Source organism: Epinephelus lanceolatus, chromosome 19 (assembly GCF_041903045.1).
Source record: "Epinephelus lanceolatus isolate andai-2023 chromosome 19, ASM4190304v1, whole genome shotgun sequence".
NCBI lineage: Eukaryota > Metazoa > Chordata > Actinopteri > Perciformes > Serranidae > Epinephelus > Epinephelus lanceolatus.
The window spans coordinates 25,023,931-25,040,816 of NC_135752.1; the positions used below are offsets into that span (position 1 = coordinate 25,023,931).

The window sequence follows — 16,886 nt, forward strand, 5'->3', positions numbered from 1 at the left end:
CTCCAGTAAAACCCAAACAACCTTTTCTTTTACAACACAGTGTGTGTAAAGGTTTTACATTTCAGTTTATCACAGCTGCCTGATGAGACCACACTAAATGTGAAAGACGTCATATATTTTCATGTGTTGGTTCCAATTTAAACAGAGAGAGTAAACCAAGTGAAGCTAAAAGTGTTTCTGTATCTGTATTAGCGTTATTCTGTTGTATTTCTTGACCTTTAATCATGTTTTATTTTCTGCACAGCAGCACACACTGATTGTGGCGTTATTTGTTCGCAGCATTCCCAGAGAGACTTCGAGCCATTTGAGGCACCTGCTGCTGGGGCTGCTGCAGCGCAACCACAAGGACCGCATGGACTTTGGTGAGTGAACAAGCACAGTAAAATGAATCAGCTGACCAGATGGTGTAGATGCAGACCTATACTGATAACTTAATGATATAGCTTTTCATAAACAGATACCTAGTCACATTACACAGACAGCAGATGCATAAAATCTTCTGTTTCACTGCCTCCTATTAATTATATTTCTTCTCGTGTTGTTTGTAGATGAGTTCTTTTGTCATCCATTCCTGGAGGCTAGCTCATCCATGAAAAAGAGTAAGTAAAAATAAACAACACACTTATTAATAGAGCTTGGTTGGACAATGATCCGTAATACATGAGTGCAAGACTGTGCTGTATTGTATTATGTTGTATATATACATCTGAACTCGAATAGCTAATCAGCCAATCACATGGCAGCAACTCAATGCATTTAGGCATGTAGACCTGGTCAAGACGACCTGCTGAAGTTCAAACCGAGCATCAGAATGGGGAAGAAAGGTGATTTAAGTGACTTTGAACGTGGCACGGTTGTTGGTGCCAGACAGGCTGGTCTGTCAGAAACTGCTGATCTACTGGGATTTTCACACACAACCATCTCTAGGGTTTACAGAGGATGGTCCAATGAAGAGAAAATATCCATTGAGCAACAGTTCTCTGTGTGAAAATGCCTTGTTGATGCCAGAGGTCAGAGGAGAATGGCCAGACTGGTTCAAGATGATAGAAAGGCAACAGTAGCTCATTTAGTACCAACTGAGCATGGTTTAAACACCACAGCCTACCTGAGTATTGTTGCTGACCGTGTCCATCCCTTTATGACCACAGTGTACCCATCTTCTGGTGGCTACTTCCAGCAGGATAACACACCATGTCACAAAGCTCAAATCATCTCAAACTGGTTTCTTGAACATGACGATGAGTTCACTGTACTCCAATGGCCTCCACAGTCACCAACTCTCAATCCAATAGAGCACCTTTGGGATGTGGTGGAACTTGAGATTCTCATCATGGATGTGCAGCCGACAAATCTGCAGCAACTGTGTGATGCTATCATGTCAATATGGACCAAAATCTCTGAGGAATGTTTCCAGCACTTTGTTGAATCTATGACACCAAGAATTAAGGCAGCTCTGAAGGCAAAATGGGTCCCACCTGGTACTAGGAAAGTGTACCTAACAAAGTGGCCATACCACTGCTATGAAAACAGTCATATCAGAATTCATGTGTGTCTTCCCATACATACATGTTTTTCCACGTCATACTTCACCGAGTGGTCACAGATCACTTTCCATACTGTGTCAGAGCTGTTGAAACTCCAGGAGGCTGCATGGCTGCACCACCGCTGCGGTAGGCTGCCCCAGTTGCCAGCCAGTAGACTGCCAGATGCTTTCTGACAGGGACAGCTTATCTGCATTTTGAGATCTGCCATGACAGCCTTGTTGTGAGGCACTGAGAGAGATATTTGAAAGAGCCTCACCAGTCCTGCACCCACACCTCTGTCTCCACAGAACCACGAGCAGTAGCTGCTAATAACACTGTAGCTATGGATTTGGTGTATCATTCAAATCATTCCCCAAATGACTGTTTTGCAAAAGTGACGTGCACACTGATGTTAGAAATGGGTCACTTTAAACAGGAATACAAAAATCAGAATTTAAATTGAAGTCCTGTGATGTGAATGTAGCCACAGTGATGCAAACATGGCAGCAAAAAACTTCTCAGAGTTATTATGTCACGGTATTCGCCCTGTGGGCTCGCCTTGTTAACAGACAAAGTTTCTGTTTACACTCAGTGTTTCTCAACAGACCACATTGTGTGTATTCTTGAGTTGTCTAACCACCGGGTTGCATTTTGTTACAGCAACTCCTACTGTGTCCATGACCTGCTTCCCAAGCTCTGCATCAGCCAGCTCTTGTAGCAGCTCGTCCACCTCTCACCTCGCCTCGCCACCGGTTGGTGTTTATTATTCCTGTATTATTTCCTCTCTGCTCCTCTGTCTGTACCTGAGTAATGAGGCTGTGTTTTTATGTCCAATCAACATCTATTTGGCCTTCCCACACAGTTTGCTCTGTTATTATATCCTTTGTGCTTTTGTTCTTAGCTTGTGTACCACTCTCTGTCTCTGCAGCAGTCTCTTGCTGAGGTTCAGCATATGCGTGCCAAAGCTTTGGCCTCCCCTACCCAGGAGGCCGCTGGTTTTCTCCTCAAGGACTCGTCTGGAGGGGGCGGCAGCAGCAAGAACTCCTCCTCCTGTGACACGGATGACTTTGTCATTGTGCCTGCTCACTTCACCAGTAAGGAAACATCTCTTCTATCCAAGTATCAAATGCAGCTGTGCATAGTCCGAAGCCTTGGTTCCAGCTCTGTAGGATTACTGCTCAAGTATCACAAGTCATCTTTTATTTATTTTTCATGGACTGGAGCTCTGCTCTATCCAGATATCCTCTCTCATTTTTTTCATTCTCTGTGCTTAATGTATTTCCTGGTTTTGCAGCGGGAGAGCTGACATGTGAGAGTAAAGTGCTGCCGGACAGCCTCATGAACAGCGGGTACGGCACACAGATTGGTTATTCATAGATTTCCTTTATCTATATCAACCATATTTAATGTAGTTGTGTGACAGTGTTACAGAATACAGCTGATAAAGGAGGAAAAATATGATGTGTTCAGTATAGCACTGTGGTATAGTCCTGACAACGTGTCTCCTCTTTCCCTTCTCTTTAATCAGCTCTCTTCTGGCTTCTGCTGGCCTGTGTAGCCAAGTCAAAACACCACCACACTCACCTTCCTGCAGCGGGTCTCCAAGTCCTGTCAGGTAACAGACAAAGCTGAATTTTTGGTTGTAGTGATACGTGTCGTGCTGTGTAGCTCAGACGGCAAGACACTGTAAAATAGGGAACTGGTTAGTGGTAGAAGAAGCAGCAGCAGCAGTGCCCAGAGTAGCTGGTGGAGTCGATTAAATTCACTGATATCTGGTGTATTCATTTCTTTAATTAACCTCAGATCATTTCATGTCATCCGAACACACAATGTAATGCTTGTTTTTACATCACAGAGCGTACAAGTGTGGCAGTATTATGGTGAACAGAATCATTCCTCTCTGAAATACTTGGTGTACTCATTCCTGTTGAACGTGTTAAACTTTTCTGTGTCCACACACACACACTATAACCATCTCATGTGTTGTCTAACCGTTTCCCTTGGCACTCTCTGTTCTTCTCACTGTTGTTGGCAGGCCCAGCGAGTTCTCGGGAAGTAACTATGGGGGTAGCTATGGCAACCATGGTCAGTCATTGCCTATCCCAGTCCCCACCCAGGTCCAGAACTACCAGCGCATGGAGCAGAACCTCCACTCCACCAAACAGGACGGCTCACCACGGTCTGTCATCAGTCACAAACACATATACATCAGTCCCACTGTTTTTTAAATTGACTGCAGTGTCTCATGAACTTCATATTATTAGGCTGGCGACACCGGTGCGTCGTTGCAGCAGTGGAAGCTCGCTTGGCTTTGGTCGGACCGGACCTTCACCGCCCTACGGGCAAGGCGCAGTCACCATCAATCGCAGGCTCTCCCTGGGAGGCGCCAGACCTTTCCAGCTCTCCCCTCAAGGTAGCTCAGAGGCTGCTCCTCACTTTGTAAACCACTTTCACACATGCACATCACAGCTATCTCTATACCAGAGGGATTTTTCCTTTTCAGATATACAGGGTTTGCACAGGTCCTTGAAATGGTTTTAGAATTTGAGGGTAATGTTGTGCAAGAATAGAAGTTCTCCGTCTCTGTCGCTCAAGTTTCACAATATATTGTTTTGCTGTGTTGTGTTGGAGAAGGCAAGAGACCGCAGAGTCTGCCATCACTCTAACACAGCACAACTGAGAAGTGCTCACACATCCAGCCCCCTCTTTTTAATTGTCTGGAGCTTCTGTGAAGTCTGCTAGTTCTCGTAAAAATTCTCAGTGTTCTAACAGTAATTAACCTTCATCTGTGTCTCATACTATGCCACATTATGTCCTTGAATTCGAGAGAATTGGGCCTGGAAAGTCCTTGAAAAGCCATTGAATTTGATGTTTAAGAACGCGTGGGAACCCAGAGTATATATTTCTGTATATTTTAAGACTAAATGTGAAATTGATTCATCAAGAAACAGTCAAACAGAGCACTAAGGATTAGATGCAGCTCTAGAGAGGTGTGCGGCTTGTTGTAGGTGGTGTTGCCCAAAAAATCAATGGCAGACAAAATCCGGTTGTGGTTAGCACTCGCCAGTGTTTCTCAGAGTCAGCCCGGTAGGTCAGTAGATTTGAAAGTTATTGGTTGACAAATGAACCATCTTCTACGTGCACAAACACTCTCCTCACTACCAGTTCCTCATGTTGGCACGGTCTCTTAGCTGTCTGGACACGCATGCCAGCAGGGCAGCGGGGGAGTTAGCAGGACTCGTCCATCCCTACTGTCTCTTGTTGGAATTCTTATTTTCTCCTCCTGTATGACTTTTTATTTTGCAATGCCACCTGCAGTCTAAAAGCATAAATATTCTGACCATCTATCACACAGCTCCCCAGCATATTGAACCCCGCCTGACTCCTCAGCATCACCCGCAGACGGCAGGACTGGGCTCACGGCTCCACAGCGCCCCCTGTCTGTTGGAGTGTGCCAGTGGCGGTGGCAGGCAGAAGATCAGGAAGCAGCACTCAGACCCTGTGGGGGCTCCCTCGGCGGGCCTGATGACTGGTCGACCTCTACACTCTTCACCCAGGCTCAGTGAGCTAATGCAGCGTAACCCCCTCCCCACCATCTTGGGCTCTCCTTCCAGGGTAAGTCAACTGCGTGTGTGTTTTGCCTTTTAGAGAAAGACAGATAAGAATGTGTGTGTGTGTGTTTGTTTAATTCTCTGGAGATACACAGAACAAGAAAAGACTACCAAGCAGTCTGAATGAACCTCTGGTACCTCTCTCCTCTCCCTTTCGTCTCTCCAACCTCAGGCCATCCCTCCATTTGAATTCCCCAAGCCTCCCAGCTCTCCGAATCTCATGACCTTCCTGACACAACAGGGTTTGGTCATCGGCTCCCCTTGCAGCAGGACTGCCCCAGGAGAGCTCAGAGATGCAGGACAACAAGCACTAACACAGGTCACCCCGTCGGCCCACTGCGTCCACAGACTGAATGATGATACCAAGGGCTTTGGAAGGTTAGAATATTGTATTTGCTGTTGTTTTCTGGTGGTTATGTGTACAATGCTGATGCTGTGGCTGCTGGAGGAGTTGTTTGCCTACAGATACAAGATAGACAGGAGTGACCCTACAGTTGAAAACAAACTACTTCAGAGTTGGAAATGTATCTTGTTCCCTCTTAAACTGAGCAGTTCCTTGCAACCTAATCACATAAAGGTTTTCTTTTGTTATATATGAGGCTTTTTAAAATAGAAGCTGGAGATGTGCAGTATTCGAACAGCCACTTTTATTCATTCCTCTCATGTGTGGAGAAACAAGGTTAAGAGGCAGGGATTATGAACCTAATGGAGTGGGCAGATTGGCTGTTAAGAAGAAAGGAAAGAAGGGAAATAGGGAGCTATTAAGTAAAACTAAAAATATGTATTAAACAAGGATGTCTGCCATTTTCATATCTCTTCATGTTCTCTCTTCTGTGTCGCTGTCTTCTGTCTCTTTGGTGCAGGTCTCAGAGTGCCGGTCGACTGTCTGACATGCTGCTGATGGCTGCGTTTGGACCAGGTGGACCGGCGGGTGATCGAGGCAGCACAGAGAATCTGACCTCTGATAAAGCCATAGACATAATAGGTAGGCACGATTGTCGATTCACATTATTAAACAGTTGTATTTGGGATTTCTGTTTATTTACAGTCAGTGATATATTACTGGAGAATAAGATGTGACACAATGATATTCCAATTAAGTTTTAATTCTGCTATTTACATGGAGAGCCTGTACTGAAATATAGTTTAGCAGTTTTTGGTGTTTACTGGAAAATGAAAATGGTCATTGACGATGTTTATATGCACAAAATATTCCGGGTTTTGCCCCTATTCCGAAAAAACTGATACTCCTACCAAGCTGTTTACACGGCTAATGAAAATATATATTCCACTAATATTCTGCTTTACATGCAGCAGTGCATACTCTGATTAACGTGCCTCAACACATCGTTAATCACATCAAAATATTGGAAATTGTAACAGCTGTTGCTTGTGTGAGGATTCTTTCCAACTTGTTTGATAGCACAATCACAGCCTCACTCTTTCATTCCTTCAACTACCTCAATGAAAAGGTCGGCTTATATTTGCACCTATCCAAATCCTGCTGATATCTAAGTCTTTCATAATGTTTGGTTCGGTTCAATTGAACTCAAGTTCGTTTGCCCCCTAAGTGCGGTTCGTTTGGGCAGGTGTGAACAGCAGCAATCACACTCAGGTGTGCACCAAAACAACAGGACCGAGACCTTCTTGAAGAGGTGGTCTCAGTCCAGTTACAAACACACTCTGGTGCGGTTCGTTTGTGGTGAGAATGTGTTCCGACCTGGATGTGAACCAACTGCAGTCACATGACACATTGTTTGGGTTAAACATGAGCATGTTACAGTCCTGGAGGATTATTAATGTGCACCTCCTCCTGTACTGCCTTAATATGCACATTCAGCACATCCAATGCATCAAAACATTGTTTTCTAGTTGGAGCCGCGCCTCGTTTTCAAACTGTATGGTTTGACTAAAATGAACAATGACAGCAATATAGTCCACGATGAGCAGCGCTAAAATCAACCTGCGTAGTTGTCCCTCCATTGTGACATTAGAAAGTGTCACATTTATCTTGCAAGTGTACTCTTCTTCAACGTTTTGTTTACTTCCTGGATTTTTCCCACATGGAAATTCTGACCAATCAAGAGCAGCTTTCTCACGCAAGGCATTTGATCTGGTCTGCTTGTAAATGCTGCTGTGAGAACACGAACCAACTCTAGGCAATTATGCAACTTTGTAACACAATTAGTCCCTGATTCAGACCAAAGCAAGACAGCTCTAGGTCTGAAAGAACCCTTAGGCTTGCATGTCTACCACAGCTTACACGTGTATACACGTCCAAAGAAGGCTCCTAAAACCCAAATAATATCAGCATACCCACACATCAGAAAATGCTTCATTTGGAAAAATGTTTAATTCAGAATGTGGAATATTAGTGTGCATGTAAACATACCCTACTGTCATACAGCCCTACCATTCGTCAATGCTCTTTTCTGCCCTCTAGTGCCCCCTAGTGGTGGGGGAGGCCTTGCACCCGGCTCCATCAGCCCAGCACAGGTGGTCTTCACTGTGGGCTCTCCTCCCAGTGGCAGCACCCCTCCTCAAAATTCCAGACAGAGGAAATACTCAGGTAGGACATGCTTACCCTAACACATCTAGATACAAGTCTTTTGTCTCATCTTTTCTACAGCAAGAGGGAGTCAAAGTCCACATTCGCAGCAGCGTTAGTTTTTTACTCTGCGCACTGGGAAGCTATTACTCTCATTTTCCATGATGTGGAAACTTAATTAAACGTCAGTGTAAGAGGTTGATTTTCTTTTCTCTTTGATTGCACCCAACTGTGAAGAGATGTAGTTAGATTTAGGGAGTAATAACCCAAATGACTGGTTTTTAGAACACACAATTTTCCAATTGGTAATTGGCACTTAAAATATTTATGAAGAGCAGGAAAAAACATGTAGCTGCTGGCAGATGGTGATCATCAAGTGGAATGCATCTTCACTCAATACAGTGGTCATCACCAAGTGTTAAATTAATATAAAATAAATAAAATGTCTTCTTCCTATCTCTTTTTCTGACTCCTACAGGCTCGTTCACGTCAGTCAGCCCCGCAGGCTCCTACACAAGCCGCTACCCCCAGACAGCCACCTATCTGGATGGCTTTGAGGCTCCTTCTAGTCCTCGCTACAGTTTCACTGATCCTATCAGAGCCAACATGGGCGGCCCTGTAACCTTTGAGGCACCTGAGCTGCCTGAGGAGACGCTGATGGAGGTGAGAAGCAGGTTTCACATACAGCTCCGGATCCGGTGTGTTCTATTTATGTATGCGGCAATGACTTCTTTTGTTTTGTACGGGTTCATTGTCACAGAACCTTGCAATGATTAATCCCTCCAGAGAGTGTGGAGTGTGAGAAAAAGAGAGCAGAGTGTAGTTAAAGTGTCTTTAGCTCAAGTCATCGTGGTGAAATAGCCTAAGGTGGAATCTGAGAGTGGAATAATGAAATGCTTCTTGTTAATGCTTGTGTTCTTGTCACCAATGCAAACTAAACGCAAAATAAATATTCTGATGTTGTCTGTTAAAAATTCTGTCACTGAACCATCCCCGTTTCTCTTCCTTCCCGTCTCTGTCGGAGTGTAGCAGGAGCATACAGACACGGTGCAACACCTGCGGTTCACGTTGGATTTCGCCCGCTGTCTGATGGAGGTTGCTGGAGCCCGCGGGGCCACGGTATTAGGGGAGCAGGCAGACATTTCTCATCCCTCCCTCCTTCAGCAGCAGAGCCTGGTAGCTGATCAGATAAGCTCGCTGAGCCGAGAGTGGAGGTAAGGCCACATCAACTACGGCTGTGAGTCTTTGTTGATGGCAGTGATAGGGATATCCAGTTTTGAGAAAGTTTATTCAGCATGGATCTCATGCATGTGCCTCATGTTTGGGGAAAAATAAAATAAATTAAATGTGTGTTATAATCAGCGAAAATAGCTATCAAGTCAGACTGTCGTGTTGAACAGCAGCTGCAGCGTGAGGGAAGCCGTTGATCATGTTTGAAGGAGGTGAGCTCTTATATCATAAAGCACAGCAGGCCCAGGTGTGGCTCATGTGGCTGTAACAGGAAGAACAGCCAGGAAAACAGGCACACCTAGTGGAGCGGAGGGATCATCACAGTTTCCAAATAGCATGTTGATCAAGGGGAAACGGAAATCTGTGTTGGTGCATGAGACCCTCAGAAAGAGGAGAAATCACAGGAAGCACTACCAGTTGGTGGCTTCACCTGGATGATGGTCGGTTCACGGCTTATTTTCATGAGAAGTTAGGGACAGTTTGACAATTCGCTGTCAATCGTCGGGCCTAATTACAGTTGGTAAAAGATTAGAAAGTAGTTGAGGCCACATTTTGTCAGACATGTCTTGCCGCTTGCATAGTAGGGTGACATCAAAATTAAGCTTACATTAGCTTAAACACACGGCTTCGTCATCGCCATTTCAGAAGGCTTGCCTCTTAGTTCATCTGACTGGATAATGGAGAAAGAAACGTTAAGACATCAGGCACTTATACACTCTGAGTTAAAGTTTCTTCAACTCAAGGTGATCAGGGTGCTGCTGCAAAAATGTGAGGGGTATAAAGCAGAAAAACACAAGGTGCTCAGCAAGGCAAAAGCAGCGTACAAAATGCTTCACACTCCCTGAAAACAATAACAAAAAGCTGTTTCAGTGCTGCTAAAACATGCTCCGTCTGATCGGGGCCTCAATATTTATGGAAACACTGCAGATGAGTTTGAGAATGGAGAGTGTGTAACTCGACTTGGAGTGATAGAAGATATCTATCATGCAGATATTCCACTAACTTTCATTATTGAACTTCAACATTTCATTGTTTGTATTTCATGTCCATTTGTCAAATTGTAACTGAGTACTTTGTGTGTGTGTTTGTCTCCTCAGTCATGCAGAGCAGCTGGTTCTCTACCTGAAGACTGCAGAGCTCCTGTCCACTGCCTTACACACGGCCATGGAGCGAGTCAAACAGGGCAAACTTTACCCATCCTCCACAGTCAAACAAGGTATGAGCCATTTTATTTTGTATAGAGGACGGTGTCTAATGTGTATATTAAAAGACTCCGCAGCTTATGGCAGCATATTAACATAGATTTCTGTCCGTATACAGTAGTGAGGAGGCTGAATGAGCTGTACAAGTCCAGCGTGACGTCCTGCCGCTCACTCAGCACCCGTCTGGAGCACTTCTTTTCCAGGAAGCACCGTCTAATGGACCAAATCACCTCCATCACGGCTGAGCGGCTGCTGTTCAGCCACACTGTGCAGATGGTGAGCCGGGGGGGAATTAGACAGTTGGGAAGCAGAGGAGGAGATGAGGGTTAGTGACCAGCTTCATGCCACAGCGTAATCGTTCGGATACTCTGTCTGTGGGCATCAAGCAAATAATTATCTCTAGACATTATTACCAAGTGAAGTGCATGTATGGCAAAAGTAGCCCACCTATCTCTTCTCATGTCTCATTTATACTCAGTCTGCAAGCACTTGCTCTCAAAATATTTATACAGGAATGTGTTTAGGCACTGAAGTAATTGGGCTTATGGCTTATTTGTTCAGGAAAGAGTAACACACAAAGCAGGAAAAACAAATGTTTGTTAATGATAGCAGTACTGTTCTCTGGAGCAGCAAGTGTTGGAAGTGAAACTGAGGCTCATTCAGTGTCCCAGCAGCATTCATCGAAACTAAAATCAAACATATATGAATTCGAGCTTCCTGGTGTCATCTCAGGTTCAGACTGCTGCACTGGATGAGATGTTCCACCAGGGGGAAGCGTCGGTCCTGCGTTACCATAAAGCTCTCCTGCTGATGGAGGGCCTGTCTCTGCTGCTCACTGAACAGGACGACATCCTCAGTGTTAGCAAATGTAAGTATGTCTCTCAGCTCATTCACATAAAGAAGGGATGTCTCCACTCAGCACCAGCACTGACCATATTTTAGCGTGCAATGTTCCTGCAGCTAAAAGTCTTTTATGATTGTAGTTTTAAAACTATTTGCTATTAAGATTTTTCACTGTAAAACGTTCCATCCATACAGTGATAAAATGAATGCTTTAATGTCTGAAGGGTTACTTTTGGTTCCAAAGGTACCATACCGAAAGTGTTCGGTGGAAATGGGGCTCAATATATTCTTCTTTTTAAAATGCATAATTATCACTATGTTTACGCCTAGTGTTCACACTGCTTGGCATTTTGGAACGGCTAAAACAAAGACCTTTGAAAATGCTGGTGACCCTGAATCAGTTTGAAAATATCAGGGTGGCATTTTGGTCTGGACAAACGCAAAACAGAGACTTTTTGAAAAGATGACGCAGACACCCACAGTCACCTTCCGACTGGGTCTTATGAGTCACAGCTTGTCGAGTCAAAACATCACACCTAGGTCTAGATTCCTTCTGTGATTTATTCCTTCTTGTGTGGATACATCTTTCCCATTGTCATGGCTTCTTGGCTGGCACTGCTCTTATGTGTCTTCGTCTTTGCTTTGTAGTGACTCCCAGTCTGTTTTTCACTGCCTTGACTGCCTTATACTCATGATATTTTCATTTGCAATTAATCTTTAGATTATAATCTCAATTAAACAATTAGTTGTCAATCAAATATCTTGTTTTGTCCACATCTCAAAGATAATTCTGTTTACTATTACAGAAGGGTAAAGAAACCAAAAAATCTTTGCATTTAATAAGCTGGAAAGTTGTGTTAAGAAAATACTCGATTTTTAGTCGATTAACCTGTCAATTATTGCAGCTCTACTTTCAGTAATAGTTCCACCTTGTTGACGGTCCGAGTTTGAAAATCTCTGTGCTCCGTAGTATTTTCTGTAACTAAGCAATCAGTTGCAGAGTAGACAATCTGCTTCCTGTTTACATTGGCACAGGCATGCCCAGTGTGCGTAAATGGTCATGTGATCGGTGCTTTCAGGTGTGGACAGAGATTATTTCTGAAACTGTGCCTAAACGTTTTTAAATTGCTGTTGTGAAATTAGGGCTCTAACGATTAGTCGACTAATCGATGACTAATTGACTATTAAAATAATCAGTGACTATTTTAGTAGTTGACTAATCGGTTTTTCATGGAAAAGTACTACAAAAGTACCCCAAAATACTCTTACTTCAGCTTCTTATGTTCAGATATTGGCAGCTTTACACACTCTCCCATGTCGGTGAACTAAAACCCTTATGCGTGAGTACGAAACAAGACATTAGATGACATCATTTTGGGGTTTGGGAGAGACAGACTGACATTTTTCAACATTTTAACACATTTTTCTATAAAATGATTAGTCGACTAATCGAGAAATAATCGACAGATCAGTCGACAATGAAAATAATAGTTAGTTGCAACCCTATTTGAAATGAAATATATTAATGTGGATGTGGCCTATGACCCATTGTCTTTTTTGTTTGTGTCTGCAGGTAAGGAGTGCATCGAACGCCGCCTCACAGCTTTGCAGTCAGGACTCTGCGTCTGAGAGTCCCACGCTGCGTCTTGACGTGTGGATATGATGTCAGTTATTTGCACCCTGCACATTCTCAACAAACCAAATCTCCACCTACATCTCATGGTTTTCACTTAGCAATGCTTCAGTTTTCACAAGAAAACCACAAGGCTTCAGTTTTCACTGACATGAAGCACTTGTGCAGTGAAGGAATGTCTGCGCTCACATCTGTGTGAGAGGACTTTGCTCCTGGTGCTGGAAATGGAAGATTCCACTCACTAGGTGTAACACCTGCAAGAGCAATTATTGCCAAGTAGTCACATACCCACATACAATACTTATCTATAACAGATAGCGTTATAAGATGGACAAATATCTGCGCTACCAAGTCGCAAAAGGCAACTTTATAGACAAAATCTTTTACCGAGATGAGTCGCTGGAGGGAATGTACAGTATCTGCTGTACACCTACATACAGTAAGGACGTGTGCTGATGAAGAGCAGGAACGGCCAAGTATCATTCTCATCAAATGTATGTTTGTCTTCTACCGCTTGTTTGCTTTCCTGGGGTTATTTCGTTCTGGTATTTATCTAATTGTTACTTGCTTGCTGAGAGGAAGTATAAATAGTAATGCTACATACAGTTGGTGGCTGGAACCGCATGTAAGCACTATCACAAAACTGTTGCCAAACAGTGTGTAGTTGTTTTTGTGTTAGCTTATATTTTAGACTCATGGTAGACAACTATGCTGGTTTGGAAAAAAAGATTCCTGGGTTTCATACTTTACCGATTCTTCATGTTTAAGACCATTTTCCGTCACTTTAACAATGATGTAATTGGGGTTTTCTTTTTAAAATGGTGGCAGGTAATAAGACAAGATGGAGAAAATGGGTCCAGAAAACACTCGCTACCCCTCCGCTACATGCAAAACATAGCTTTTAATCCACCAGACTGCGACTGCTCTGTTAGCATCCCTGATATAATCATGTTAAAGATGCTGCAATAACCTGGGATGTATTCTTCAGGTACACAGAAGCTTTGGTGCTGCTGTTGCTGGCGATTTTTTTTCCCACACAATTCCATATTCTGTCTGATTCCATGTTATCAATCAATCATTTTTGGAGTATAATCACATTTGAATGTAGGTCTGTCAGGAGAGAAGCAGCGTTAAGATTAGCCAAATGTTACTAAAATTTAGGTTCGTCCTGGGGTTAACGTCTGAATGTTTTTGCACTGTTGAAGTACTGTATCGAACCATTCAGTTTTTGTAGATAACCTTCTTTAGAGATTTCTATTCCATACTTTTATTGCAGTTTTAGTTGTGTTATACTTGCTGTCAAAAGGCGGCATGTGTTAGATGTGAGAATGCTGACGAAGAGATGGTATAAGCTACGAAACCTTAGGAAGATTTCTTTAAGAAGAAAATGGAAAAATTGCTTTACGCTGACAAAAAAGATTTGCATTGGTTGTGTTGTGTTCAGTTTCCGAGATTTGAAAAGTGACCTGTTGATTTTACCTGAAATATTTGTGTGTTGTTGATGTTGACCTCGGACACGCACCCTGACAGGATACCTTTACCCCCCCCCTTGAATTGTGGGCCAATGGGAAGGGTCAACTTTGGTGTGCATGCATGCATGTATGAATGCTGTTTGATGTATTAATGGACAATGGGGTGTGTTCAATACAGAAGTAGCGACATCGCTCTGTAACAAGATGTGAATGGTTTGATTTTGCTTAACTGCGTGGATGAGGAAAGGTGCAACCAAGTACAACTTTCTGTGCCTGAGGTTTATCTTCATCTGCTTTTTTTAAGTTAATTAAGATGGCGACTAAGTGCATATTTTAGATTAAGGTGTTGATGTGTGGCTAGGGCTGACATTTTGTGAAGCCAGTATAGTAGCACTGTTAGCAGGACAGAAGAGAGGAAAGGTTTTCACAGTGAAGATTTCTCTAAATATACGTGTATTTGCTTTATGGCCTTTTGTCAGATTCGTAAAGTTTCTCTGCGTGCGTATATTGTTTGTTTGAGCGAACATTCCTAATATCAACTCATCCACAGCCTCTCTGTCTCTGTCATGTTCAGTCACTTTGTAATGATGTCTTGAAAGATACAGCAGACAGGGATGACATCTTATTATAACACAGATGCATGTGTCACTTTTTATTGTTCCCTACAATCATTGCCATTGGCCATCCTAATTATGAGGATCTGGGGTAAGAGTTAATTTGTGAAGCATTTGAAATGATTAAAGAGTGAAATGATTGGTGTAGGAAGTGCGTAGATGTTGCCCTATGACAGGCATGTATCCACTCTGCTGAAGTGTCCTTGAGCAAAACACTGACCCCCCTGACCAGCTCCAGGGCTACTGATCAAAGTATCATGTAAACTTAAGATGAAGTGTAATGTTTGCACTCCCATGATAGATCTGTCTTTGATTTGGATTTTTATTTTTGTATGTTTGCTACGAACATACCTGAATGTTTTCATTTTGTGTGTTTTCACTTTACAGATTCTGTATTACCTGTAAATATTGTAAATTAAGTTATTGTTGTTATTGTATATATATGACGCTGCAGGCATGGAGAGAGAACAGTACCATACCACCTATACATTTCCAAAGAATAGGCCTTCTGCTGATCTTCCATATTGTCTCTTTACTGTTGCAAAAAGCATTTTAATGTTGTCATATCTATGACAGACACACTATCTCAGTGTCCCTGTGTGTGATGTAACCTTTACTGTTTGAGAGTTGCAACATGAATAAAGTGAAAGGAAAGGTAACTTGTCTTAAGATGAAGCCAGTTTCCTCTGCTGTCGTGACACCTCAGTTATGGAGGCTGAACCTGAACTGAATTTTGTTTCCTCGTTAGTACAATGAAGGCTGGTGAGGCAGATGCAGCGACTGTCCTGCACTGACCTAGTAAACCTGCTGCAAAGACCAATTAAACTCTGGGACTTAAAATTAAGTCTATTTAAAGCATCTTGGCACAGTTTAGACAACCCATTACAAGTCACATGTACTCAACATTACGGCTCGTCATTTCACATACTGTTTGTTTCCTCAAATTCCATGACGCCACTGCTTTTCATCAATTTCACTTCCCTGTTGAAGTACCAAGAATCAAATGCAATATTTAACAACCAGTGGTGCAAGAAGGATTTAGATATTTTACTTAAGTACAAGTGGAATACTACATTGTGGAAATACTCAAGTGAAAGTACAAAAGTATTAGCATCATAATGTGCTTAAGTGCCAAAAGTGAAAGTACTCATTAAGGGTGTAGGTTTTGTTTTAACATTTGGAGGGGGAACATATGAAACGGGGGGTTTAAGGGTCCTCAGTCAGAAAATGTAAAGCGTCGACCACTTGCATTCTACATTCTGGTTATTTTTATGCACTAATTTTGCCTTTTCTGCATCAATTTACAGTGTAAATGTTTTTCATTTTGTCAGAACAAAAATCGTCACCTACTGTCATGTTTTTAATGAGGGGGACCAAATACTGAGAGGGGAATCCTCTATGTCCCCCTTGAAATCTACACCTATAGTTCTCCTCTTCAGAATAATGTTTATTACAGTATTAGATTATAGTTATTGATGCATAAACATGTTTGTCACTTAAATGTTGCAGCAGGTACATGTGGAGCCAATCCTAACAATTTAATATACTAATGGGTGGCTTAATCTGTAATCCAGTAATACACCATAATTTATTCAATTTTTATTTTAAGTCTGCAAGGTGACAAGTACTAAAGATGTAGTTAAATAAAAAGTACAATATTTCCCTCCAAACTGTAATAGAGTATAGAGTAGCATAAAATGTAAATACTCAAATAAGTTATCTTGAAATTGTACTTTAAGGGAAACGACACCCATTTTTAAAATTCATACGTTATTCCTACGGTCTAAGACAGTCCAAAAATATTAATTAATGCAAAAAACTCTCCCAAATCCAAAAGCCAGAGCGCTTAAATTCAAATTTGTGATATTAAACGTATAAAATCTGGAACTGCTCCACAGACAATGACATAGAAAAGATGCCATAGATGACACTGAGAGCACCTCAGAGGAATGTTCTGGGTCCATTTTCTGTTTCACAACTGAGAACACTACAGTAAAATAAAGCTCATTTGGGTATATAAAAAAAAAGGTTTATGGATCCACGAAATCAGTCTCCCATTCACTGTCTTTGAAGCAGCTCTAGACTTGATACCCCATGACATCACAAGTTTGGGACTTACTCCTCTGGTTTCTGGCTTTGAGAGTTTACATTCACAAATATTGACAGAACTTTCCCCGGTCATGGAAATAACACATTGTAATTCGTAATTT

The 16,886-nt window shown here is 42.5% G+C and overlaps 1 protein-coding gene across 1 annotated transcript in view; it reads left to right on the plus strand.

Annotated features, from left to right (window-relative positions):
* Nucleotides 1-15,335, plus strand: part of ulk1b (unc-51 like autophagy activating kinase 1) — a 34,709-nt gene extending 19,374 nt beyond the window's left edge. Inside the window, exons 10-27 of the mRNA XM_033646913.2 lie at nucleotides 280-362; nucleotides 549-599; nucleotides 2,184-2,275; nucleotides 2,452-2,617; nucleotides 2,818-2,872; nucleotides 3,052-3,138; nucleotides 3,559-3,702; nucleotides 3,788-3,936; nucleotides 4,879-5,138; nucleotides 5,307-5,512; nucleotides 5,998-6,119; nucleotides 7,578-7,703; nucleotides 8,161-8,345; nucleotides 8,712-8,896; nucleotides 10,010-10,128; nucleotides 10,233-10,390; nucleotides 10,847-10,982; nucleotides 12,531-15,335. Of these exons, the coding sequence (XP_033502804.1) occupies nucleotides 280-362; nucleotides 549-599; nucleotides 2,184-2,275; nucleotides 2,452-2,617; nucleotides 2,818-2,872; nucleotides 3,052-3,138; nucleotides 3,559-3,702; nucleotides 3,788-3,936; nucleotides 4,879-5,138; nucleotides 5,307-5,512; nucleotides 5,998-6,119; nucleotides 7,578-7,703; nucleotides 8,161-8,345; nucleotides 8,712-8,896; nucleotides 10,010-10,128; nucleotides 10,233-10,390; nucleotides 10,847-10,982; nucleotides 12,531-12,586 (2,380 nt within the window). The 3' untranslated portion in view covers nucleotides 12,587-15,335. The remainder of the gene's footprint in view (nucleotides 1-279; nucleotides 363-548; nucleotides 600-2,183; nucleotides 2,276-2,451; nucleotides 2,618-2,817; nucleotides 2,873-3,051; nucleotides 3,139-3,558; nucleotides 3,703-3,787; nucleotides 3,937-4,878; nucleotides 5,139-5,306; nucleotides 5,513-5,997; nucleotides 6,120-7,577; nucleotides 7,704-8,160; nucleotides 8,346-8,711; nucleotides 8,897-10,009; nucleotides 10,129-10,232; nucleotides 10,391-10,846; nucleotides 10,983-12,530) is intronic.
* Nucleotides 15,336-16,886: the final 1,551 nt, after the last annotated feature.